Source organism: Sorex fumeus, unplaced genomic scaffold (genome assembly GCF_029834395.1).
Source record: "Sorex fumeus unplaced genomic scaffold, SorFum_2.1 ptg000058l, whole genome shotgun sequence".
Classification (NCBI taxonomy): Eukaryota; Metazoa; Chordata; class Mammalia; order Eulipotyphla; family Soricidae; genus Sorex; species Sorex fumeus.
In genome coordinates, this window is record NW_026606115.1 from 29,516,287 (window position 1) to 29,542,241 (window position 25,955).

At 37.7% G+C, this 25,955-nt stretch overlaps 1 protein-coding gene across 4 annotated transcripts in view; it reads left to right on the top strand.

Annotated features, from left to right (window-relative positions):
- Positions 1–25,955, top strand: part of GRIA3 (glutamate ionotropic receptor AMPA type subunit 3) — a 391,700-nt gene that overhangs the window by 258,247 nt on the left and 107,498 nt on the right. For all 4 annotated transcript variants that reach the window (XR_008794065.1, XM_056125840.1, XM_056125841.1 and 1 more), the window contains exons 6-7: positions 16,832–16,993; positions 22,493–22,660. Coding sequence is in view for 3 of the 4 variants with exons in the window: in XM_056125840.1 (XP_055981815.1) it covers positions 16,832–16,993; positions 22,493–22,660 (330 nt within the window). In the remaining variant the exon portion in view is untranslated. The remainder of the gene's footprint in view (positions 1–16,831; positions 16,994–22,492; positions 22,661–25,955) is intronic.

A 25,955-nucleotide genomic window follows, 5' to 3' on the forward strand; every position in this document is an offset into this window, starting at 1 on the left:
TTTGCATGTAACTGCCCAGATTCAATCCTTGGCACCCCATATAGAGTCCTGAACCCTGCAACACGTGATCTCTGAGTATAGAGTGAATAGTATATCCTAAGCACTGCCATGAGTGGACCAAAAAACAAAAAGAATTAACTTAACTACAGAAGGAAGATAGACCAGGTACAAGCTGAGTCCTGCCCTAGTTAAACAATAGCTCACTATTTTTATGTTCTTCCTTTAGCATTCATCTTTGTAGCATTGTTTTTGTTGTGCTAGGGTGTTCACAGAGATTTTAGAGCACATCAAACTCAGTATTCTCAAGACATTTTGTGTCCAACTACTAAAAAATTCTGTTAAAGAGTGTCAGACAAGTGAAAAGTCTTAATATAATGAGATATAAATGAATATAGACCAGGAACTAGCTAACTTCTATTTGTGTATCATCCCAATATTTGGTGATCATCTCTTTGTGCTACTGTGTTTTTTGAAAAATTTCAGGCTCAGCCTTTTAAAACTATGCTTACCATCTTAAGGAGGAAATCTAACCAGAGGTTACAACTAGGAAAAAATGCCTTAAAATAATGGACAGTAGGAAGAATCAGACTGATTCTGCACCTTTGACAAGTGCTTGTCTCCTAACTTTCCACCTTGCTACTCCCTGCCTCTGACGTTTCATTTACTCCATTTTTCTTTCTGGCTGTTTTATTATCATGTGCACATGATAATAAAAAATCTAACACTATGTTAGTGTTTTATATAGATTATATATATAGTGTTATATATTAGATTAAGAAGATAATCTTCCTTCAGAGTATAGGTATTATAACCATAAAAATTCACCAAAGACTATTCTGGAAATATGTAATGATTTAAAGTGTTTCAATAGGATAAGGCTCAGAATCCAAACAAACATAAACCTTAAGTAGAACCTCTGTCTGAAGTTCTGCCATCCTTCCTTCTATCATTTCTTCCTTTCCTCTCATACATGCTTGATAACAGCTTTGCCAACTTAGTATCACTAAAGAAGCTATAGAGAGAATCAGGTTATAATTTTTAAAGACTGGCAGTGATTACTTGAACTGGGTAACTTTGTAAAATTTGAAACAGAAAATAAACTATTTTAAGGAACCAGAAATAAGATAATTAAGAGTCAATTGAACCTTCTTCTTGCTGCTCTATCATTCCAGGTGAGGCTTGCCTCCAGCTGACATTACTAGTCCTAATCTGGAATGAGAGGCAGAGCCTCTTCCTGCTGGCTAGTTTCCAGCACCCTCCACCCAAACCTGCACCATATAAACAGGGTCCTGATGTGTGCAGCTGCATAAGCAGCCACAGGATAGACCTACTCAACTACATGTTGCTCACAGTTATTCTTCCTGTCACTCAGTGAAGACAGACAGAGAAGAAAGAGAGCCACCCCAGCCAAATTCCTCAGCATCTTCCTGGGAGTCTAGCTACAAAGACTCACCCCAACACAGCAAGAGCATTGGAAAACTAATGGAAGAATCATGTAGTGGCTCACCAATTTCAATGGGCTGAAACATATAAATGAAGACATGGACAACACCAGTAAATCCTCAATACCTTTAGTAACACTATGATGATGATGCAAAATGACTTCAAAAATTGATACCACCCACAGGTAGTCAGCAAATCACAAGAAGGTATGAGTCAAAATGAAAATGCTACTACAATCAGAAGTGACAGAAATAAAGAACATGGTAGCGTGATATTTAAAAATTCAATAGAAGCTCTGACTAGAAGAATTACAAAAGATCAAGGAGCTCCAAGATGAGAAGAAAGAAACCACTAGAACACAGAGGGTGGAAAACACTCTAAAAGAGATAAACATCATACCAGAGAACTATAGAAGGAGTTCAAGAGTAACGATATAAGATTAAAAAGCAAAATTTGGTGAAGAATCAATAGTCAAAGGTATTGGTGCAGGAGAGAATATAGCAGGGAGGGCACTTGACTTGCACCTTGCCTACCTGGATGTGATCTCTGGAACTCCATATGGTTCCCCAAGCACCAATAGGAATAATTTATGAGTGCATAGCCAGGAGTGATGCCTGGGCATCAATGGAAGTAACAAAAAATAGTTTAAAAAATCAGCGGTAAGAATTTCCCAGACTTGAGAATTACAGGCACCAAGATCCAAGAGGCATGATCTTGGATCTTAGTGCTTGTAAAGGTCCCAGTGAAAATAGACTTAACTAGGAAAACTCCAAGGTAAATTTTACTTAAAATGGCAAAGTCAAAGTCAGAGACAGAAATACTGAAAGTAGCACAATCCAAGAAAAAGAATTTATATTTATAGGAAAGTCCACAAAACGTAAAGCATATCTATCAAATGAAACTCTGTGAGAGAGAAGAGAATATAGGGATATAGCACAAAAATGAAATGAAGTGAACCCCTCACAAAGAATGCTCTATCAAACTAGATTATCATTCATATTTGAAGAAATGATACAGAGCTTCATGATCGGGAAACAGTTTAGGAAATTCATAACATTGAAATGAGTTTGGCAAGAAGCATTGAAAGAGATTCTTTAAAGGACAGGACAAACTTCCCAACATGTGACATTGAGTATGGCACTAACTAAGAGTGCATTTGGCTTCCCTCTACTAGACTAAGAAAGGTTTGTTGACTCCTAGCTTGATAAGGGATTTCATACATTCTAAGTAATGAATTTATGTCTTACTTTTATTGGTTAAAATCACTTAGCAATCATTCATCACAAGTTGACTTTTATTGATTTATTTTCTTTTAATTCCTTTGCCATTCCTTTAAGTTTTGTTGGAGCAAGAAATATGAAGTAAATTTCTTATATGCCTGCCAAGGGGGCAGGGAACCTGAAGATATTACTGGGAGGGGAACACTGGTGGTGGGACTGCTATTTGAACATTGTGTACCTGAAGTAGCTCTATTATGAACAACTGTGTAAATCACAGTCTTAATAAAACTTAAAAAAAGAAGAGTTAATTAACTCTTGCCTTTTAGCCATATAACTTTCCTTATATCCCTCTACTACTAACCTACTTTCTTTGTTCCCCTACTAATTCTTGTTTGTTGATAATCGGCTGCATCAGATTCCTTTTTGTAGAATGTTTAAGGAAAATCTAGCACTAGGTATCTTTGACTTAGCAATTTATCCCTTGCTGTACTTAATGCTGGCCATCAGGGTGACATTATGATTATTATAGAATCTTCTTAAAATATTTCAAGTGAGCAAAATGCAACAAATGCAACAGGAGGGGAATAGGATGAGTTAGCCAATTCTTACCCTTTAGCAAAAAAACTTTATCATTTCATCGCCTCCAAACACCTATTACCTCATTTCTTTTCCTGTAATACATCTAATCTGTCCATTTTGTCCCTGGGACTGTATTAGTGCTTTTTACCATGAATAGATAGCCTTCAGAGAATAAAGTAGGAGCTAATGCTAGAGTAAGGTCAGCTCAAACTATTCTGGATACATTTTACTAACCAGAACAGTTTGAGGTGACCTTTTACTGGCTTGATTTCTGCTTCTGTGGACTTATTTCATCCTGACATGACAACTAGGTTATTTCCAGTCTAAGTTGTGCCAAAATTCATTCCCAGGTATGTCTGTCATAAAACATGGGTTGATGAAGTAATTCTTTGTCTTCAGTGGCATGGATGGTATGCGTTAGACAGATAAATGTATAGTATACCACTGAATATTTCCAAATTATACATACTAGAGAGAAGTACATAGAAGGAGGAATATATGGGGCATATGTACGTTAAATTAAGCTTCTGGAAGTAAATGGCGGTGATTGCTGAGGCTAATTTGATTTGAACCCCACTTTTAGTATGCCTGCCTCCAGCCATAAAATATTTTGAAGGCAAATGTTTTTGTAAACAGTGTTGAGTAACCAGACTGACACACTAATTCTTTTTTTTATTCTTGTGGAGATCTTTTTATTACTATATCAATTTTCTAGTTTTTGATTGGCCTGTTTAGATTATCTATTTCCCCTTGTCTCAGTTTTGCTAGGTTGCATAAGAATATTTCCATTTTCTTCTAGGTTCTCAAGCTTCTTTGCCTGCAGGTGTACACAGAATCTCCAGCTGATCACTCACCGTTTCCAAGGCTAGGTTTGGGGGTAGTAGCACTCTGCCACTTGCCACTTCTAACACAGAATATCACAGCAATTTCATCTCTCACCCATCACTCAGTCTGCCTCATCGTGCTATAGTCATTGGTTACTTTCATGTTCTACTCTCCCAGGCTTAAAAAAAAATTATTAGTGAAACACCATGAGGTACAGTTGTAGACTTACAAATTTTTGTGCTTTCAAAAATGAAAAGGGTTTCAGTTATACAATGATCAAATACCTATCCATCCACAAGTTCTCATTCTCCACCACCAATGATCCCAGTATCCCTCCCAACCCCATCCCCCCCATCCCACCCTGCCTTTGTAGCAAGGCATTCCCTTTTGTTTTCTCTCTACTTTTGGGTGTTGTGGTTTGCAAAAGAGATATTGATCCTCTCAACACCCTTTATTTGGTGCTCCCTTCTCTATCTGAGCTGCCTTATGCCCTAGCATGTGCAGCTCGCCTCCAAGCCATGGAGTGAACCTCCTGGTACTTATCTCGGTTATTCTTGGGTGTTAGTCTCCTACTTTGTTACTTTATATTCCCCAGATGAATGCAATCTTTCTATGTCTGTACCTCTCTTTCTGACTCATTTCGCTTAGCATGATACTTTCCATGTAGTAACACTTGTATGTAAATTTCATGACTTCATCTTTTCTAACAGCTACATAGTACTCCATTGTGTAGATGTACCAAAGTTTCTTTAACCAGACATCTGTTCTCGGGCACACAGATTTTTTCCAGATTCAGGCTACTGTAAACAGTGCTGCAATGAACAAACAAGTACAGAAGCCACTTCTATTATACGTTTTTGCCTCTCTGTGATATATTCCCAGGAGGGGTATTGCTGGGACAAATGGGAGCTTAATTTCTAAGTTTTTGAGAATCATCCATACTGTTTTCCAAAAGGGTTGAACTATTTGGAATTCCCACCAGCAATGAAGGAGGGTCCCTTTCTCGCCACATCTGCACCAACAGCAGTTGCTTTTCTTCTTTTAGATGTGGAACAGTCTCTGTGGTGTGAAATGATATCTCATTGTTGTTTTGATCTGCATCTCCCTGATAATTAATGATGTAGAGCATTTTCTCATATGCCTTTTAGCTATTCGGATTTCTTCTTTGATAAAGTTTCTGTTCATTCATCGCTCCATTGTTCAATGGGGTTGGATGTTTTCTTGTGGAATTCAACAAGTACTTTGCATATTCTTGATATAAACGTTTGTTGGATGGGTACTGGGCACATATCCTTTCCCATTCTGTAGACTGTCTTTGTATTTTGGTCACTGTTTCTTTTGAGGTGCAGAAGCTTCTTAGTTTAAGATCACTTGATCACTTGACTTCCTGTTAATCGTTGATTTGCTCGAGCGGGCGCCAGTAATGTCTCCATTTGTCCCTGTCGCGTGCTAGTGTAGCCCAATAGCGTCTGTTCACTCTAGGAACACGAAGAGCTTCAAATGAATCGTTCATGATCTTGATGAAGAAGTCTGACCATCTGGTAGGTGGGCGGCCACGCCGTCTTTTGACATCCCGTGGAATCCAGTCGGTAACAGCTTTAGTCCAGCGGTTATCTTTAAATCTCATTACGTGACCAGCCCATCTGATTTTTGACAACTTGGCAAATGAGACAGTGTCCCTGATTCTTGATCATCGACGGATGTCGGAACTCCGGATTCTTTCTCTCATTTGAGTGAAACGTGATATTCCAAGCATAGCTCTTTCAATTCCTCTTTGGTAGATCCGAATAGCGTTCTCATCCTGTTTGCATAGGGCCCAGGTCTCTGAAGCATATGTTAATGCAGGAAGAACAGTGGAATTGAAGAGATGTGCCCGGAGCCAGAGGTTCATTGTCCTCTTAACTATTTCTTTGACACTCTTGAAGGCGTTCCAAGCCGCTCTCTTCCTCCTGCGCAGCTCGGGTGCCAGGTCATTTGTCATGTTGACTTCTCGACCTAGGTACACATAGCTGTTGCATTCGGAGATGGTCATTCCATTGAGAGCGAATGGGGCGACAGGAACAAGGCTGTTTCTCATAAACATTGTCTTCATAAGATTCAGCTGTAGTTCGACCTTTCCACACTCACGGTCGAAGTCGGTCAGCATTTGTGCCACTTGGCTGATGTTTGGTGTTATTAAAACAATGTTATCAGCAAAGCGGAGGTGGTATAGTTGCCAACCATCTATCTTCACTCCCATTCCTTCCCATTCCAGTCATCGCATGATGTTCTCGAGGGTGGCACTGAAGAGTTTCAGTGAAATGGTATCACCCTGCCGAACCCCTCTCTTGACATTAATGATTACTTCTTTGTAGAATGGTGAGATCCTGGTAGTGAATCCGTAATATAGCTCACAGAGGATCTTGATGTATTGAGCTTGAATGCCCTGATTGGCTAGGGCTTCAATGACTGCTTCCATCTCAACAGAATCAAAGTTTAAGTAGTCCCATTTTTCTATCTCTGTTCTCACTTGCTCAGCCAATGGCATGACATCTTTGAAGATACCATTAGCTTCAATGCCATGGAGGGTTTTGCCAACTTTGTCTTCAATGTACCTTATGGTTTCTGGTCTGATGTTGAGATCTTTAATCCATTTTGATCTTACTTTTGTACATAGTATTAGGCAGAGTTCTGAGTCCGTTTTTTTTTTGCATGTAGCCATCCAGTTTTACCAGCACAATTAGTTAAAGAGGCTTTCCTTACTCTGCTTCACATTCTTGCACCTTTATCAAGGATTAGATGATCATATGATTGAGGGGAGAGGTCAGTGTATTCAATCCTGTTCCATTGGTCTGCAGCTCTGCCTTTGTTCCAGTAACATGCTGTTTTAATTATTACTGCTTTGTAGTAGAGTTTGAAGTTAGGGAGGTTGATTCCTTCCATTTCCTTTTTCCCAAGAATCGCTTTAGCTATTCGTGGCGCCTTATTGTTCCATATGAATTTCAGGAGTGTTTGCTCCATTTCTTTGAAGAATGTCATGGGTATCGTTATAGGGATTGTATTGAATTTGTACAGTACTTTCGGAAGCATTGCCATTTTGACAATTTTAATTCTCCCGATCCATGAGTAGGGGATATCTTTCCATTTTCTCATTTCCTCTTTTATTTCCTGAAGTAGCCCTTTGTAGTTTTCTTTGTATAAGTCCTTTACTTTCTTAGTTAAGCTGATTCCTAGGTACTTGATTTTCTCGGGTACAATTGTGAACAGGATTATTTTTTTCATGTAACTTTTTTCTCTCACTATTTGCATATAGGAAAGCCATGGACTTTTGGGTATTGATTTTATAGCCTGCAATCTTACTATACATGTCTATTGTTTCTAAGAGTTTCTTGTAGAGGTTTTAGGGTTCTTTAAGTATAGTGTTATATCATCATGAATAGTGAGAGCTTGATTTCTTCCTATCCTACCTGAATGACCTTAAAAAGATTTTTCTTGTCTAACCACTATTGAAAGTAATTCCAGTAATATATTGAACAGCATTGAAGAGAATCGGCATCCTTGTCTCATCCCTGACCTTAGGGGGAATGCTCTAATATTTCCCCCAATAAGGATGATACTTGCTGTAGGCTTGTGGTAGATGGCTTTAACTATATTGAAGTCCCTCTATCCTCATTTTGGCTAGGGTTTTCATCATAAATGGGTGCTGGATCTTGTCAAATGATTTCTCTGCATCTATTGATATGATCATATGTTTTTTTCTTTTCTTTTGTTGATATGATGGATTATGTTTATTGATTTCCGAATGTTAAACCATCCTTGCACCCCCATGATGTATCCCACTTGGTCATGGTGTATGATCTTTTTGATGAGTTGCTGAATTCTATTTGCTAATATTTTGTTGAGAATCTTCACATACGTGTTCATCAAGGATATCGGCCTGTAGTTTTCTCTTCTTGTGGTGTCTTTGTTTTCTTTTGGTATTAGAGACATATGGGCCTCATAGAAAATGTTTCAGAGAGTTACTGTTACTTTAGTTTCCTGAAAAAGCTTGAGAAGAACTGGCAATAGGAAAATACACTAGTGAATCCATCTGGACCTGGGCTTCTGTTTTTGGGAAGACTTGATTAGTCTCAGTTTCCTTGATGTTAATAGGACTATTCAGGCACTCAAGATCTTCTTGATTCACCCTTGGGAGATAGGAATCCAGGAATTTATCCAATTCTTCTAGGTTCTCTTGTTTCATGGCATAAAGACTTTCCAAGTAGTCTCTGATGATCTTTTGATTTTCTTTGGTTTTTGTTGTGATATCCCCCTTCTTATTTCTGATTCGGTTTATTATGGTTCTTTCTCTCTTTTTGTGAGTCTTGTTAGTGGTTTGTCTATCTTATTTATTTTCTCAAAGAACCAGCTCTTGGTTTCATTGATCTTTCGGAATTTTGGGGGGTTTCCATGTCGTTGATTTCTGCTCTAAGTTTTATGATCACTTTCATTCTGCCTGGTTTGGGCTCCTTTTGTTGATCCTTTTCTAAGATCTTGAGCTGTGAAGTCAAGTTGTTTATGTGGGCCCTTTCTTCCTTCCTGAGAAATGCTTGCAGAGCTATATATTTTCCCCTTAACATGGCTTTAGCTGCATCCCATAGGTTCTGGTAACTCGTGTATTCATTCTCATTTGTTTCCAAGTATCTTTTGATTTCTTCCTTGACTTCCTTCTGACCCACTCGTTGTTCAATATTGAGTTGTATAATTTCCAAGTGTTTGATTTGTTTCTCCGTGTCTGTGTGTGATTCATTTCTATCTTCAGTGCATTGTGGTCTGCTATCTTCCTGATTCCATTTTGTGGCCTAGCACACGGTCTATTTTGGAAAATGTTCCGTGTGCACTGAGAAAGAATGTGTTTTCTTTCTTTATGGGGTGTAAAGGCCTGTATAGGTCTATAAGCCCTCTCTCTTCGATTTCTTCCTTCAGAGCCAATGTTTCCTTGCTGAGTTTTGTTCTTGTTGATATATCCAGAGGTGATAAGGTGATGATAAAGTCTCCAGCTACTATTGTTTTGTTAGCAACGCCCTCCTTAAAATCTGTTAGCAGTTGTTTTAAGTATCTAGCTGTTCCTTCATTAGGTGTGTATACATTTAAGAGTGCAAATTCTTCCTGTTGTATGTATCCCTTGATAAATAGAAAATGGCCTTTGCTCTCCCTTCTAATCTTTTTCAACCTGAAATTTATGTTGTCGAGTACTAGTATGGCCACCCAGCTATTTTTAGGGAGCTGTTTGCCTGCAGGATTGTTTTCCATCCTTTAACTTTGAGTCTGTGTTTGCTCTAACTGTTGAGATGAGTTTCTTGTAGGCAGAAGAATGTTGGTTTCTGTCTCTGAATTTATTTTGCCACTCTGTGTCTCTTAGTTGGTGAATTTAGACTATTGACATTAAGAGAGATTATTCTTATGGGGTTTTGTATCATCTTTCTGTAAGGGTTTGTTGTGCTTGTAGGGTTTGTCTTGTCTTATAGTAGCCACTTTAGCCCTTCTTCTAGGTTTGGTTTTGAGTCTTGAAGTTCCTGAGCTGCTGGTTTATTTTTATTTTTATTTTTTAATTTTTATTAGTGAGACCTGGTTTGAGGGAGGTACAACCTGGGGGAGGAAGAAGACCGGGCACAGCGTTGGTAATGGACAGGAAGAGGCTCAGGGATGGTGAGCATCCCAGGGTGCTAGAGGACACCTGGGGCGCATACGCAGAGAAAGCCAAGTCCCAGGTTCGAATAATGACTGACCTTAGGGAAGAAGAAGCCTCTCTTCATTCTTACCAGCACTGTAGCACTGTAGCACTGTCCTCTCGTTGTTCATCAATTAGCTCGTGTAGGCCCAGTAATGTCTCCATTGTGAGACTTGTTACTGTGTTTGGCATATTGAATACATCATGGGTAGCTTGTCAGGTTTTGCCGTGCAGTTGAGATACTCTCAGTAGATTGCCGGGCTTTCTGAGAGGCAAAACAGATTATCACTACACATCTATTAGAATGACGAAAATTTACAGTACTGACAATACCAAATATGAGGGAGGATATGGGCAACTGAAAGTTTTAACACTGCTTCCAGGAATGCAACATAGCACACTCACTGTGAAACAATTTAGTAAGTTAAACATAAAATTACTCATTATGTGTAAAGAATACCACTCCTAAGGAAAAAAGTATTCCCCAAAAGATTTGTTCAAGAATATTCAAGCAACATATAAAACCCAACTAGAAACAAACTAAATATTGATCAACTGGTGAATGAATACTCTTATATCTACCTAATGAAGTATTATTCAACAATAAATAAACTACTGACATGCAAAAACTTGGATGAATTTCAAAAACATTAAGTGGAAGAAACCTGAAGATAGAAGGTATTTTATACAATTTAATTAATGAAGTTCTATAAAAATCAGAACTAGGTGACAAGAATCATTGGCTGCCAGAAACCAACAATGAAGAAAAGAATAGATCACAAAGGGGCAAGTGAGAAATTTCTGGGTGATTCTGAATCGTGATTGTGGTGATGCACATAAAACAGTGTGATTTGTCAAAACTCACTATATCAGACACCTAAAATCGTTGTGGTTTATGGTATGTAAACTATACCTCACAGTTAATCTTTCTTAAAAACAATTTTTAAAAGCATGAAGTGATTACCCTTGAAGAAGTGATTAGAAGTTACAATAAGAGAACTCTGGGGTACTGATATGAGTGGTAGATACAAGGATTTTTGGTTTGGAGAAAACTCTGTGCAGTATAACTGTGATGCACATAAAAGTTTACTTAAAGATAAAAGAATGGATGCTGAACAGTCTGAGATTGAAGAGGCTTCATACAAAATATGGCAATCATTCAAAATTGCAGCCAGGAAAATAAGTGAACAGAGAAAAGGGGGTGGGGGAACACTGAGTTAACTATCAATCCTAAGGGGGTTTAAAAAGAAATCATTTCAACAGACACTAAGAATTGTACTGCAAACCACAGTGCCTAAAAGGAGTGGGGGAGAGAGAGGAGAAAAGTATCTCCCACAGAGAGCAGGCTGGGGTAGGGGTAAGAAAGTGGGGAATATCAGAAGTGGGAAATGTACATTGGTGAAGGGACAAGTGTTAGAACACTGTGGACTGAAGCCCAATCAGGAACAACTTTATAACTATATCAAATGGTGATTCAATTTTAAGAAATTAATAAGTAAGAAACTGTTAACTGGTTTTCAGTAGGACGTTTACCACTAGGTGGGGTTAGGGGGACAGAGATTGGAACACTGAGACATAGGTGGAGGGAAGCAGACATTCTAGTGGAAGGTGTGGTTTTGGAATGTGTTATGCATGAAGTCCTACCAATAACAGTTTTGTATACAATGCCTTAAATAATTTTTTTAAAAAAACAATCACTAGCCCAAAGCATAGGAGAACTATTAACCTAACCAGATTTTTTTATTCATAGACATAAAGCATGCACATATATAGCTGGCATACAATGAATTTCCCCCAAACCTTACTCAATACATTTTTTCTTAAAAGAGTTTCACCTTATTTTTACTTCTAAAGATACACATAACAGATATATTTAGGATATTTTAATTTCAAATTTAAGGGTTTGGCTTGAAACAAAAAGAAAAACTTACTAACCACCTTCATAAATGACTTGCCTATGTGCACCACTTTTGCAAATAAGATGAGACCATAAGAAAGGTGAGAGCCAAGGTAACAAAACATATTGAAGACATCCCTTCTCAAGTCTTCAAAGCTCTGCTTATTTAGTTGCTTTCTTATTATTCAAAGCATTAACAGGTAAGCATTTAGCACATTTAGGAACACCAACTCTTCCATAGAGTGGCTCAGCATAATAAAAAAATAAACTTAAAAAATGTTTTAAGGTGGGAGGATGGTCAATGTTATTTTTTTCCCAAAAGACCCCCAAGTAAACTTTTTTCCTTTATTTAGAAGGACTGCTTTTTATTCAGCCACTGAATTGGGCATGAACTCCACCTTACTTTTTTTCATTTTATTTATTGAATCACTGTGAGAGCAGTTACAAAGCTTTTGGGTTTAAGTCTCAGTCATACAATGAAACACCTGTACCTTCACCAGTGCCCATTCTCCACCACCAAAAACCCCAGAATACCCCCATTCCAAACCCTCCCCCTATCTGTGGGGACAAATGATTTCCACATTACTCTCTCTACTTTGATTACATTCAGTATTTTGACACCAGGCCCACCTTCATTTTTTGGAATTTTACCCCAAAACTCAGATCCGCTGAAAAGGCAACAATAGACAATTTGTCTTCTATTGCTGGTTATGAATAACATATGATATCACGTGGCTGCAGTAGTGGCCGGGTGGTTTTGAAATTCTGAAATTTTAACAATTAAATCTGGAGGGATTTCTGCCAAAAGCCGCTGGATTCCGAGATTCATTCCTGAGTCTCTGGGATCATGGCCGTTAAGCAGTTTGATCAGGAGCCAGAGAGGCCATTTGTGGGTGGCGACTCGAGGTCTCATTGGGACAGAGAGGAAAGGGCCGGCTCCACCTCCATCCTGTGAGGCCCTGCGTGTCTCGTCACTCTGGGCCCAAATCTGACTGTCCAATGGCCTCTGGAGGATGGAGGCCACTGAGCCACCTAGGGGGAGCAGGCGGAGGCACAGCACCCTTTCCCCCATGGGGTAGTACGGTGACAGTAACCTATTGCAGGGTCCGTATACATTTCTGACAAAAGCCACTGGGTTTCGAGATGTTTCTGAATCTCTGGGATCATGGCCATTAAGCAGCTTGATTGGGAGGCTGTTCATGGGCAGCAACTCGGAGTCTCGTTAGGATGGGGAGGAAAGGGTCGGCTCCACCCCCATCCTGTGAAGCACCATGTGTCTCATCACTGCAGGCCCAAACCTGATTGTCCAGTGGCCTCTGGAGGATGGTAGCAACTGGGCCGCCAGGGGAACAGGTCAAGACACAAGACCTATTCCCACCGAAGTGGCCCAGAGCCAGTAACCTACTGCAGGGACCAGATGCATTTCTGCCAAAAGCTGTTGGGTTTCGAGATTTGTTTCTGAGTCTCTGGGATCATGACCGTTAAGCAGTTCAATCAGGAACCAGAGAGGCCATGCCTCCAATTATATAGCTGAGCCAGAGGTGGTTTGTGGGTGTGTATCTCCCACATACCTAACTTTTGGCTGTTTACTTTATTGGTAAACTTTGCTCCAAGTTTTTGGGGTCTGGCAAAAGCACAGCAGCAATTTTGGTGTATCTGGAAATCTGAAGGTGCCATCAGGCTGCTGATGCACTCGCCTCACAGGTACAGATTGACCTACTGGTGGCACCATACCCCCAGTTGGTCAATGCTCTTGTTAAAAAGAAATTGTTAACTAATAGGTATGGTTTGTTACAGTAAATCAATTATAGCCATTTTTTCAAGTTTTGTCCTTGGCTCTTTATTTGTATGTTATAGATATATGTATATACATCTATATATTATATATAGAGTATCTTATATATAGAGAGAGAGTATGTGTGTGTATGTGTGATCAAGTAGGACTCAGGCATTCGGTAGCAGTCAGGTTTTATTTTTTTATTTATTATTACTTTTTATGTATCACTGTGAGGTACAGTTACAGACTTACAACCTTTCTTGCTTACGTTTCAGTCATACAATGATCGAGTACTCATCCTTCCACCAGTGCCCATTCTCCACCACCAATGTTCCCAGTATTCCTCCCACCACCCGCAGCCCATCTCCCCCACCTTTGTGGCAGGCATATTCCCTTTTTCTATCTCTCTCTCCTTTTGGGTATTGTGGTTTGCAATACAGGTATTGTGGCCATCATATTCGGTTTATAGTCTACTTTCAGCACACATCTCCCATTCCTAGCAGGCTCTCCAAGCATCCTTTACTTGGTGTTCCACCAGCATGAGAAGCCGGCTTCCACGTTGTGGAGCAATCCTCCTGATCCTTATCTCTACTATCCTTGGGTTTTAGTCTCCCATTCTGTTACTTTATATTCCACAAATGAGTAAAATCCTTCTATGTCTGTCCCTCTCTTTCTGACTCATTTCATTTAACATGATACTCTCCATGTTGATTCACTTATATGCAAATTTCATGAATTTATCTTTTCTAACAGCTGCATAGTATTCCATTGTTTAGATGCATGGCAAAGCCTGGGAAGCTACCCGTGATGTATTCGATATTATTCGATATGCCAAACAAAGTAACAACAAGTCTCACAATGATGTTACAGGGCCCGCTCAAGCAAATCAATGAACAGCAGAAGGACAGTACTACAGTGCTACAATGCTACAGATGTACCAAAGTTTCTTTAACCAGTCATCTGTTCTCAGGCACTCAGGTTTTTCCAGAATCTGGCTATTATAAACAGTGAGCAGTCAGGTTTTAAGCCCCATATGGAGTCTCTGTTACACTTTATCCATAAGCAAGGACCTCTTGCTTATTGCAGTGCAACAGGGTATAAATGAGATAAAGTGCCATCTTTATTTCTTTTATGAAAGAGGCCTTTGGGAGAAAATATAACCTAAGGAGTTAAAGTTAATTTTTAATTACATTGAGATTATCAGTAAAGAAGAATGATACTCAGTGATGCAAATATTTGGCTCTTTGTCCGAGCTCTATTGACTCAATCACATATACAAAAGGAAGAAGGGTCTATGAGTAATAACTGAAAAAGTGGTTTCATTAAAACATGTCCTAAGACTTAGTTGATGCCACATTTAATAATTGTAGAATTAGAAGAAGCAGGATTAAGAGTAGTAATAAGAGAGGCACACTAGAAGGATGTTTCAGGGTATTCATTAGTTCATGTATTCAGTTTATTAAAAAATACCATAATTTATAAAATATACATATGTGTGTGCTTTTCTATATGTATTACATAAAAAATTCAAAAATATTTAAAGAACCAAAAGATATTTGAATAATTCATGTGTGTAAATTTAACAGAACTCACATGTTACACTTATCCACTTAATCACTGGATATAATTTTCACCTGAAAAAAAAGAAATGGAAGGAAGGAAGGAAGGAAGGAAGGAAGGAAGGGAGGGAGGGAGGGAGGGAGGGAGGGAAGGAAGAATGGAAGGGCTGAAGGAAGGGAGGGAGAAAGGAAGGGATTTTTTTTGGTCTGAGGCTACATCTGGTAATGCTCCTGGTTCTGTGCTCAGGATTACTCTTTGTGGTGCTCAGGGGACCATATGGGGTATTGGTAATTGAACTTGGGTCAACCACATGCAAAAAAGTAAATACCCTGCCTGCTGCACTATTGCTCAAGTTCCAGGAAGAGATTTCTTTTTCGGTGTGAAGTATATAACATATGCAACTTACTTTCAAATGCATCCCATAAAATGAAATGGAGAGGCCTGGGAGATAGTCTAGTGGGCACTTTCCTTACATGTGGCTGACTCAGGGTCCATCTCTAGCACCACATATAAACCCCTAAGCCCCACCAGGAGTAATCCCTGAGTCCAGAGCCAGGAGTAAACCCTGAAAAGAATCAAATGTATCTCAACCTCAAAAAAAGACCAAAGAAATGAAGTGGAATGATGGATGGATAGAAAAACATTAATTATAATATTTGAATAATGACTATAAGGTATTTCCATTTTCTGTATATTTTAAATGTTCATATTTAAATGTTCTGATTTAAATGTTAAGAATACAAACAAAGAAGGAAAACTTCTTCCTATATCTTTATAAATGAAAATTTAGCTTCATTCCATTAAGGGCCATAAACATCTCTAGCAGCTAGTGAGAAAAGATATCCAGCATAAACAGTGCAATTCCTGAAAGATTTGTTCCCTAAGATAATAACCTGTAGAGCAAGTTGTGTCCAGGTGGAGATGATTTGGTGTGAACCTGAAGAGATTCTTCCTGGAGTTTTAGGTGACAGAGACATCAGACAGTAACCAGAGGAAGAGAAGATATAAATGGTGGTTACTATGAAGTTGGTGTAGAAACTCAACTGTGCGGGGCTAGAGCTATAGTACAATGGGTAAGGCACTTGCCTTGCATGCGGCCGACCTGAGTTCAAACACTGGCATCCCATATGGTCCCCAAGCACTACCAGGAGTAATTCCTGAGTGCAGAGCCAGGAGGAATCCCTGAGTATTGCCAGATGTGACCAAAACGGGAAAAACAATAAAACCTCAACGTGGATATATGTGTGATATACACTAAGGCTTATATTATTATATTTGATGTTCAACAACTAAACTGTCTGTTTTGCTCTTTGGTATTTCTGTTATCCAACAATATTGAAAGTAGTAATGAGAATCTGAAAAAAATCTGCTATGTTTGATATGTTAAGTTGAAGAAACTCTTTTATATGTTTATTTAGGGTCAAAACATCAAATATTTTTGACATTTCCATTTACATAAAGTACTGCATTTTTACTCAATGAAGAAGACTAAAAAATTACACAACAATTAAATAAAGGCATTGGCTTGAGTTGATACCTATGCCTATCCTTTGTTAACTACATTAATGATACAGACAGTAAAATTGAATAATGCACATTTTCTTTATCATGCCTTTATTTTCAGAGACATACTGTACTAAAATTCTATCTTAAGGAAGAGTGTTGTTTGTTGTTACTGCTATATAATTTGCATATAAGATCATACCCAGTGTCAGATGTATTGTTAATGAGTGGTCCTGGGAAAGGATTTCATATCCACCTTAACCCTCTAACCAGTATATATTGTGAGTATACAACCTGAACCTCCCACAGTCATGATTCTGTTTTTTATCTCTTTGTAGGGTTTTACTGATATTTTGCTAGAAAGAGTTATGCATGGGGGAGCCAACATTACAGGATTCCAGATTGTCAACAATGAAAATCCTATGGTTCAGCAGTTCATACAGCGCTGGGTGAGGCTGGATGAAAGGGAATTTCCTGAAGCCAAGAATGCCCCACTAAAGGTAATATCCCATGATATACAGAAACCTTAGGCCAACTTTTAAAAGCATCTCAGTATGGCTTCTGTATTTTTACAGCTATCCTATGATCAAGTGGTCTTTCCTCAGAAACATTTTAAGGATTCTAAAACATAACCACAGGTGATGCTGCTGCATTTTGAAAACAAAACTCCCTAAGAAATGAGATGTTGAGGAGGTCATACAAAACCCAATGTTTAGAAATGTCAACTTAATTTTTAATTGAATTTCATTTGTAATGTGCTCATAACAATTTACAACAAGAAACTGAGTTAGACAAAGGATAGGCATGATGGGAATATGTAAGGAAGATTGATAGTCTAAAACAGAAAATTAGATTTTACATTATTTATGTGGTTGTTTTGTCTTGATAAATGTAATGAATCTCAGTTTACCCAACTGAATTACACTCTGATACAGAATGCGTAGTGCCTATAGAATACTGAATAATATATTTTCCTGACTGCAAAAGAATCTGTAAAAATAGATTAAGATGCTTAATTTTATGAAATTCAGACAAGAATATTAAAAGCAGAAAGTTGTGCAAAATGTGTACATTTTTTGCATATCCCTGTGTCTACAAATCCTAATATTCAAAAATCAAACATTAAATCATGAGAATTAAGGGAAAGCTATTCCAGTTAGACAAAGGATTCTTTTAAAGTATTTTTGTTAAACCATCTCATTAGTATGTGGATTCAAGTATGAAATTTACTTTAAATTTTTCCTTCCTGAGCTAGAGAAAATATACTGGAAACTGAACTGTATCAACGGGATCCCTGTGATCAAAATAGGGGAGCAAACTAGAATCAAAGAAAAGGAAAGAGAAGTGGAAATATTTCCTTTCTCATAGTTGCAGAGTGCCTGTTCTCACACCCTTTCTCCCAGGCAATTATAGAATAAACATAGACCAGAGAAGAAATAAATTCTATGCGGGGGGAGGGGGGGCTAACCACTCTCCGGCCCATGGAGGTGGCCTGAGGATTGATCCGATGGTGCAAGGAGGGACCAACCGAATGAACACAAGACACAAGAGACAGAGTACAGTTTAGAAACAGAGAGAAAAAGGGTCAGGCTTTATTGAGGGATACAGGCTGTTTATATAGGGTCTGGGAGAGCCCAGTCACAAGCAGAAGCAATATAACCATACATGGTAAGGTTAGCAACAAGAGTTTTACATAGCATTCAAGGTAAACATTTGTATATCAAAGGGTGTTATGGTAGTAGATGCATTCTGAGCTTTACATTTGTATATCAAAGGGTCTTATGGCAGTAGATGCATCCTGGAGGTCACTATAGATAAGGCCAGATAAGATAACTGTCAGCCGGATGTATGTGGCTATAGATCAGGTATCTGCTGAGGTCAGGAAGTCCTGGGAGACTGTCACCAATGTCTGTCCCAAGCAGTTCCTAACATGGGAACCATGGCCAGGGTCTATGAGAGGGCTCTTGGCTTCCCACAATTCTATATCATTCAAGCCAACCCCCCACCCCCAGTGCATGGAGTTCCATCTGAACATAATAAAAGTGGGACTTTACGCAATTAGAATGTTCATATTCTAGAAAGACTGAAAACATAGTATTTTTCAATCATTTAAGTGATTCACTCACTAAGTGATGACCTGTAGTTGTAGTGATTGATATATACAGACCAGAATTTTTCAATAGAGATGAAGGGGTTGATGTTGGAACAATAAGTGCCTAAAACTCAGTCATAAATATCTTTGTAACTTTGTAATTCACAGTGATTCACTTTTTTAAAAAAATTCCCAATAAAGTCCCACTTTAAAACATTCTATCCCAGGACAAGAAAATAACTCAGCAGTCAAAGATACATACTTTCCATGAGTTTGAATCCTGGCACTATGGGGCCCCTCAACCACATTAAGTGTGACTCTGAAGGCTTGTAAGCACCAATGTGGCCCAGGGGGTCCTCAGCACTGCAAGATACCAGCAGCACCACATCCTCAGGCCCTAGCCCTGAAGCCCAGTATCCTAGGACTGAGAATCTTAGAGATTGGCCTCAGGACTCCCTGGGTATTGCTTGTGCTCCCCCTACCAAACCCCCAAAAAATTGCCCTATGGTCAAATTAGGTGCTCTAATTTGTTTCAGTAATTTTGGATACTATATATATATATATATATATATATATATATATATATATATGATGCAGTCAAATCCTTTTAAGAGGACTTATTTTTATCCAGATATATCTCTGAAAGTCATATTACTTATAGTTATACAACATTATTTGATACAAAATAATTAGCACAATATTTTCTCTTTGATGACAACTTTTAAGGCTTAATGCCTTAACAACTTTCAAATGTCCAATGCAGTATTTCTTGTGGGGGTGTGTATATTGGGCCATACCCAGCAGTGCTCAGGGTCTCTGTGCTCAAAAGTTACCCCTGGCATTACTCTGTGTTTGGGAGATTCCCCTACTCACTGGTGCTATCGATTCAAACTGGAATTGGGGTGAAGGTCTATAAGATAAGCACCTTAATCCCTACTAGCCCCCGATATTCTTTTTTGGTTTTGTTTTTGGACCATACCTGGCAGTGTTCAGGAGTTACTCCTGAAAGTGCTTGGGGGCCATATGGAATACTGAGGATCAAACCCAGGTTGCTTGTGTGCAAGGCCCTACCTACTTGCTGTACCATTACTCCTACACTCCCCCAATAGTCTTAACTATAGCCACAATGTTGCACATTGTATCCCTAGAACTTAATTCTCTTATAACTATCAGTTTGTATCTTTAGACCACCTCCACCCATTGACAATCACCAATCTAAAATTTGAAACAATGAACTGAGGTGTTTTGTTAACTCCATGTAGAGGTGAGAACACAGATGACTTTTTCTGCCTGACATATATTTGCTTAGCATAATGCCTTCAAGGTAAAGCTATGTTGTTGCAAATAGCAGGGTATTTTTGACTTATGACTAAAAATTATTCCACGTTGTATAAATATCTTATTGCACAATATGCTATTATAATCTATATAAGGGCTGGAGCGATAGCAGGGCAGTAGGGCATTTGCCTTGCGTGCAACCGGCCCAGCTGAGCCAGATTCTATTCCTCCACCCCTCTCAGAGAGCTCGGCAAGCTACCGAGAGTATCTCACCTGCACGGCAAAGCCTGGCAAGCTACCCGTGATGTATTCAACATGCCAAACACAGTAACAAGTCTCACGATGAAGACGTTACTGGGCCCACTCTATGCAAATCAATGAACAACGGGAGGACCATGCTACCGACCGTGCTAATCTATATATATGCCTGATTTTTCCATTAATGAGCACTTAAGTTATTTCTATGTCTTGGCTATTATAAATAATGCTGCAATGAATGTGGAGCTGAAAATATCTTTTCAATATGTGATTCGACACTTTTGAATAAATGCCCATAGCAGTCCTACTTTTTAATTTTTGAGGAACATCAATACTATTTTCATAATGGCTATATTAATTTATATTCCAACCCAAGTGTACCCTTCTTTCTACTTCCTTGCCTATACTTACATCTTGTTATTTCTTTGGCCTAATGAGATGATATTTTTTAATATTCAAAAATTCAGATTAATTCTCAAACATTGCAGTCAATTAATCTTTGACAAAGCTCTAGTATGAGGATGTATTGGCACAATTTGAAAAGTATATTTATAATAGCATTAAACAGGATTGTCATATGTACAATCAAATTCAAAATATTAATATCAAAAAGCAATGCATAAGTTAAAATTAAGAACCACAAATATTGATGAATAAACAGTGAAAGATGCATGGCAACCAATCTTAGGAGGGAACATAGGACATTGTTTTACCTTTGTTCATATATTTGGTGACTAATATAGTAACTGAAACAAGGTAAACGTATTCAAATGGTACTATACAGTAAGTCATAGTTGCTCAGAAGATGTAGAGATTTCACAAAATAGAATAATGGACAATTTTATGTCTGTATTTTTCATGGATAATTCAAGTTATGTATAATGTCAACTTCTTAGAACTTTCTACGAATAACTTCATACTTTTAGGTAAAATACTTCAAATAACTTAAGAAAATGGACTGTTTAAATAGATGGTTACAATTTTAGACATAGTTTTTGTTGGCAAAAGCAACTTTTAAATGATGTACATTTTTATTAGGAAATAAAGTTGTATAGTGATTAAATCCCTGATGCTCAATTTATTCTATATTTTATTAATGTTTCCCCTTGAAGCTTTTTTATATGCTCACACATTGTGAAGTAGAAACTGAAAAAGTAGAAAATTAAATAGCGCTTTTGGCATGACTTGGGAAGAACTACATTAAGTTTGCTGACAATTTATGCAGTCATCTTGAAAAAAAGTTACTACCATGTTGGGTTTGTGTAGTGCTAGAATGAGCAGACACGAAAATTACTTTTTCATGAAAGAGCATATGTCCTCTGTTGCAGTCATACTTGACTTGCTCCTGAAAGAAAAGTAACAGGAGAAAAGTGTTAAGAGTAAATTGATAATTGTAAAGATGACAATGTATTCATTCCCTATTGTATTTGGACATAACTATTTAGAGAGAAAAACTACCACCACCAACACCCCAAACATATTTTGTTTTGTTTTTTTAAACTAAAAGAATTCTATAGTCTACCGGTACCGGTCACTCCTGAAAAACAGGGACTAGTTTATTCTAATCAAACTGTTGATGCATTTATGAAGAGTCATACATCATGTCAAATTACAGATAATCAAATATCTTGTATTAAGTGATTGGCCTCATCCCTAGTAGAGCACATCAATGTGTCCAAGGAACAGAAAACATACATTTCTTTCTAAAAGAGGTAGTATCATAAAGTATTGCCTGTGAATTGTCAATGTTATCAGATTCAAAACTCAATAACAATTATAATTTTCTACAATCCAAAACCAGCTTTGGTGTTTGCTCTCCCCAGGAAACAAAAACTGATTTATTGTTGGCCAGAGGTCCTCATTCGCCAGAAACATGGTCCAGACAGAAATGATTAATGCTTCCTTCCAAATTAATTTCAAACTGTCTAACTTAGCTATTTCCATTTTCCCCTAAGTAAATACCAGATCTAAATTTCCTATTACAAACAGCAATAACCCAGTCTTGCTTTAGGATATGCTGTTTCCTTGCCAATCTACATATGTCATTCTTTAACTTCACATGTATTTCTAGCTCTATAAAGGACCCAGCCTTTTAGTAGTAACTCACTCAAGATGAAGCACAATATTGAGAGCAAAAGATTCCCTTGAGTCATTTGTTCTCAGTAATCTTAACATGTGGACACATGAGGTAAGAAGCCATCACTGTGAAATGAATCAAAATCAGGCTTGCCCAGAGACATCTTTTGTTTCAGATAATTAGAGAGTGATTCTATAGAGCAAGAGAGATGGAGATGAATAAAAATGATAAGGAATGAGGAAAAATGAGGACATCATTTATCATGGTATCTTGTTTTCCATGAATTCATTTCAGTATACATCTGCACTGACGCATGATGCAATACTGGTCATAGCAGAAGCTTTCCGCTATCTGAGAAGACAACGAGTGGATGTGTCCCGGAGAGGCAGTGCTGGAGACTGCTTAGCAAATCCAGCTGTGCCCTGGAGTCAAGGAATTGATATTGAAAGAGCTCTGAAAATGGTAAAGACCACGGTGTATTATTGGGTCGGGGAACCTTATAACAACACAAAAATATAAAACCTTAACCTTGATTTTAAAGAGGACTTGCTACAAATAAGATAGGAATCTATATAATATCAGAGTGTGCAGAAAGATGAGCATGAATATACATTTATCAAAGTCTAAAAATCTAAACCATATAGGTCTTCCTTGGATTTTCAAAAAGGATAAATTTAGGGTAAATGGAATTTAGGTTTATACAACATTTTGGGTCCTTTATTCATTTGTCGGTTTTCAAGCCATACCCAGAAGTCCTCAGGACTTACTCTACCTCTGTACCCAGAGATCACTCCTGGCGGGACTTAGTAGACCATATGGGATATGGGGATCAAACCTGGGTTGGCGATGTGCAAGACAAATATTTGCCTGCTGCATTACTGCTCTGGCCCTACTTCAGGTCCTTTAAAAGTTATGAATTAAAATTAAAATAGTTTAGAACTTAGAATGGTTTAAAAATTTTCAGAAATATGATATTACTCAGGGTGGGACATTCTGTGGGATGCTCCTATGCTGAAAGTGGATATCACAAAAGAGCATAACATCCTTTGCCTCATAAGAAAAAATATTAGCCTGCATGAACTGTAGCAGTCAGCCGATGTAGTTTTACAGCTTTCCAACTAGCTCTTTTGTGAATATTTTTCTTTATGCTACATGTGTCTGCATGCATTATAATGAGTTCCTAGAGTTAAAATACTCTTTTATTTATATTTGTTTAATTATTCTGATGTTAAGGACATCTAAGTAAACAAAGAAAAAGGCAATGATAAGATAATTCTCTATAAAACCTAGCAAGGAAGAATTTGTAAATGCCTCATAACATACATCATTTTCTGTACTTGGTGCTTTTACTGTTGTCTTAAATTTGCCAACTTGGAAGCATTCAATCAAAAAGGGTTAGTAGCCCCTATGTCTCTCTCCAAGAAAAAGATATGATTCATTTTTATGCAGATTTTATGTCATTGTGTCAGTTATCTAACAAATGCCCTAAGTGTAGTTTTATGGAGGTAGCACTGCACAATTTTGAAGAGAAGTTAATTAAATTCAACCTTCATAGCTTTTACAAGATTTGTATTGTCAGGTGAAATATAATTATGAGTGAAATATAAAACTCCCTCAGAGTGAATCAAAAGGGGCTTTCATCAATAAAACCACAAGGGGCAGGTGCCAACACCTCCAATTGACTCCCCATTCATGACACAAATAACTAGATTCTCAAAATAGAAAATTTTATAATAGAATTAAGGATAAAAGAATTAGCTTATTTATACTATTGCAGAATAGTTTCTGCTTGTCTAACTCCCTGATAAATCTCAAACTAGAAGTCTCATAAATAACTTTTTCCCAGGACTTCATGATCAAACACTCAATCAAAAGGATGTTTTACCTCTTTCTACATCCCAATCTCTTCCTATTGCTCCAGAGAGACTGGAAGATATTAACCTTTTCTAAAAGTAGACATTGTCTTGTGATAAATGCTTGGTAAAACTTCACTATCAGAGAGAGTACAAAGAAGAAACTTTTCTGGAGTATTAAAGCTCTTCCTATATTTAAAAATGCCCTTTTATATTAGTTAATTAAAAAGTAATAATAAATTGTGTAAAAGCATTTCTATTGCTATTAGCACATAATTGCTGCTCAATAAATCATTCCTTCAAAGAAAGTAGCCAAATAAAATCAAGGTCTGATGGAGAATTGTTTTTTGAAGGGGGGCATACCTATCTGCTCCCAGTCCTTAATCCTGACTCTGCACTCTAAGATCACTCCTGGAGGACTTGGAGGACCACACTGGGTGCCAGGATTCAACCTAGGTCATCTACAAGCAAGGCAAGCATCCTACCCACTACATTTTCTCTCCAGCCTATCTGATGAAGTTTTCTAAGGAAGCCATTTTAATGAATAAGAACTCCATTTACTCATTGAATATTTATTGAGTACAAATGAGTACATATCAAGTCCCAAATTAGTATAAAAGCATAAAAAAGATGAAGGAAATTTACATTCAAATTGTTAATATGTAGGGGCTGGAGAAATAGTCTACTGGCTAAGGAACTTAGTTTGCACACAGTCAAACCAGGTTCAATCCCCAGCACCACATGTAGTCCCTTGTGTACCGCCAGGTGTGATCTCTGAGCATAGCCAGATATGGCTCTAAACAAAAAAAATACAAATAAATAGTATATAAACAAATTCTTTTAAAGACCTTAAAAACTGTCCAACAACTAGGAACCATTTTCCTCTCAATGTCCAGGTAATACAAAAATCAGACTCAGTTCAGTCTACTGAAATATGTCACATTTCTAAGTTGTGATTTTCCACCTGTACAGTTAACAGTTTTCACTTGTACATTAACCTACTCCAGGTTCTATAATAGTGGCTAAAAACACAGAAAAAGAGTATCTCTCATATTGAGATCCTCCCTATCTAGTAAGGAAGACAGAAATATATAAATAATTCAAATGTTATGGTAACATTTTATGCACAGAGCTGCGTAATCCAGAGGAGGAGCATCTTAATATAGACTGGTGAGAGGTTTTAAGAAGGAATCCCAGATGGGATGGTAGGAAATTGTCACTGACACACAAGTCCTTAAAAAGAGATTTTTCTCTGAGGGATAGTCCAAACTTATGGCATGCATGAATCTGCTATTGGTATCCCAAAGAGATGTCCAGACTATTCTAGTGTCTCTACTCCATAAAATGATTCCTTATACTTGAAAGTTATCTTTCTATAGATTATTCATGCATGGCCCTGCTCAGCGCTACTTGTGTATAGAAGCACAAGTAGTTAAATTCAGAGAAAAAAAGAAGTTAAAGGGAAAAAAACTTACTCCTGTTTCTGTGGAATCTGATAAATCTGTAACTGTTTCAAGAAATAAAACTAAATTCATTTTCATCAATAATAATTGCCAATATAGTAATCCAGCATTGCCGTGCACACTATAGTCATACACTATTCAAAATATTACTTATAACTAACTCATTTTATACAACTCAGATATTCCCAGGATTTTCTATTTTACATATTAAAATATTGAGATATAAGCATAAAGAAATATGCACAAAATCATATAATTTGTGACAGGGTGTGAATCCAGAAGATCTGGAGATGATGTTTTTTAATTCAGTTTACATTCTAATGTTTGCAACACTAAGACACAATCACAGCCCTCAAGGAACTTACAGGGGCTTTTGTTTCTATTCAGAATTATTTTATTACTCTATATTTAAAATTTATAGAGCCTACGTAACAGATTAAT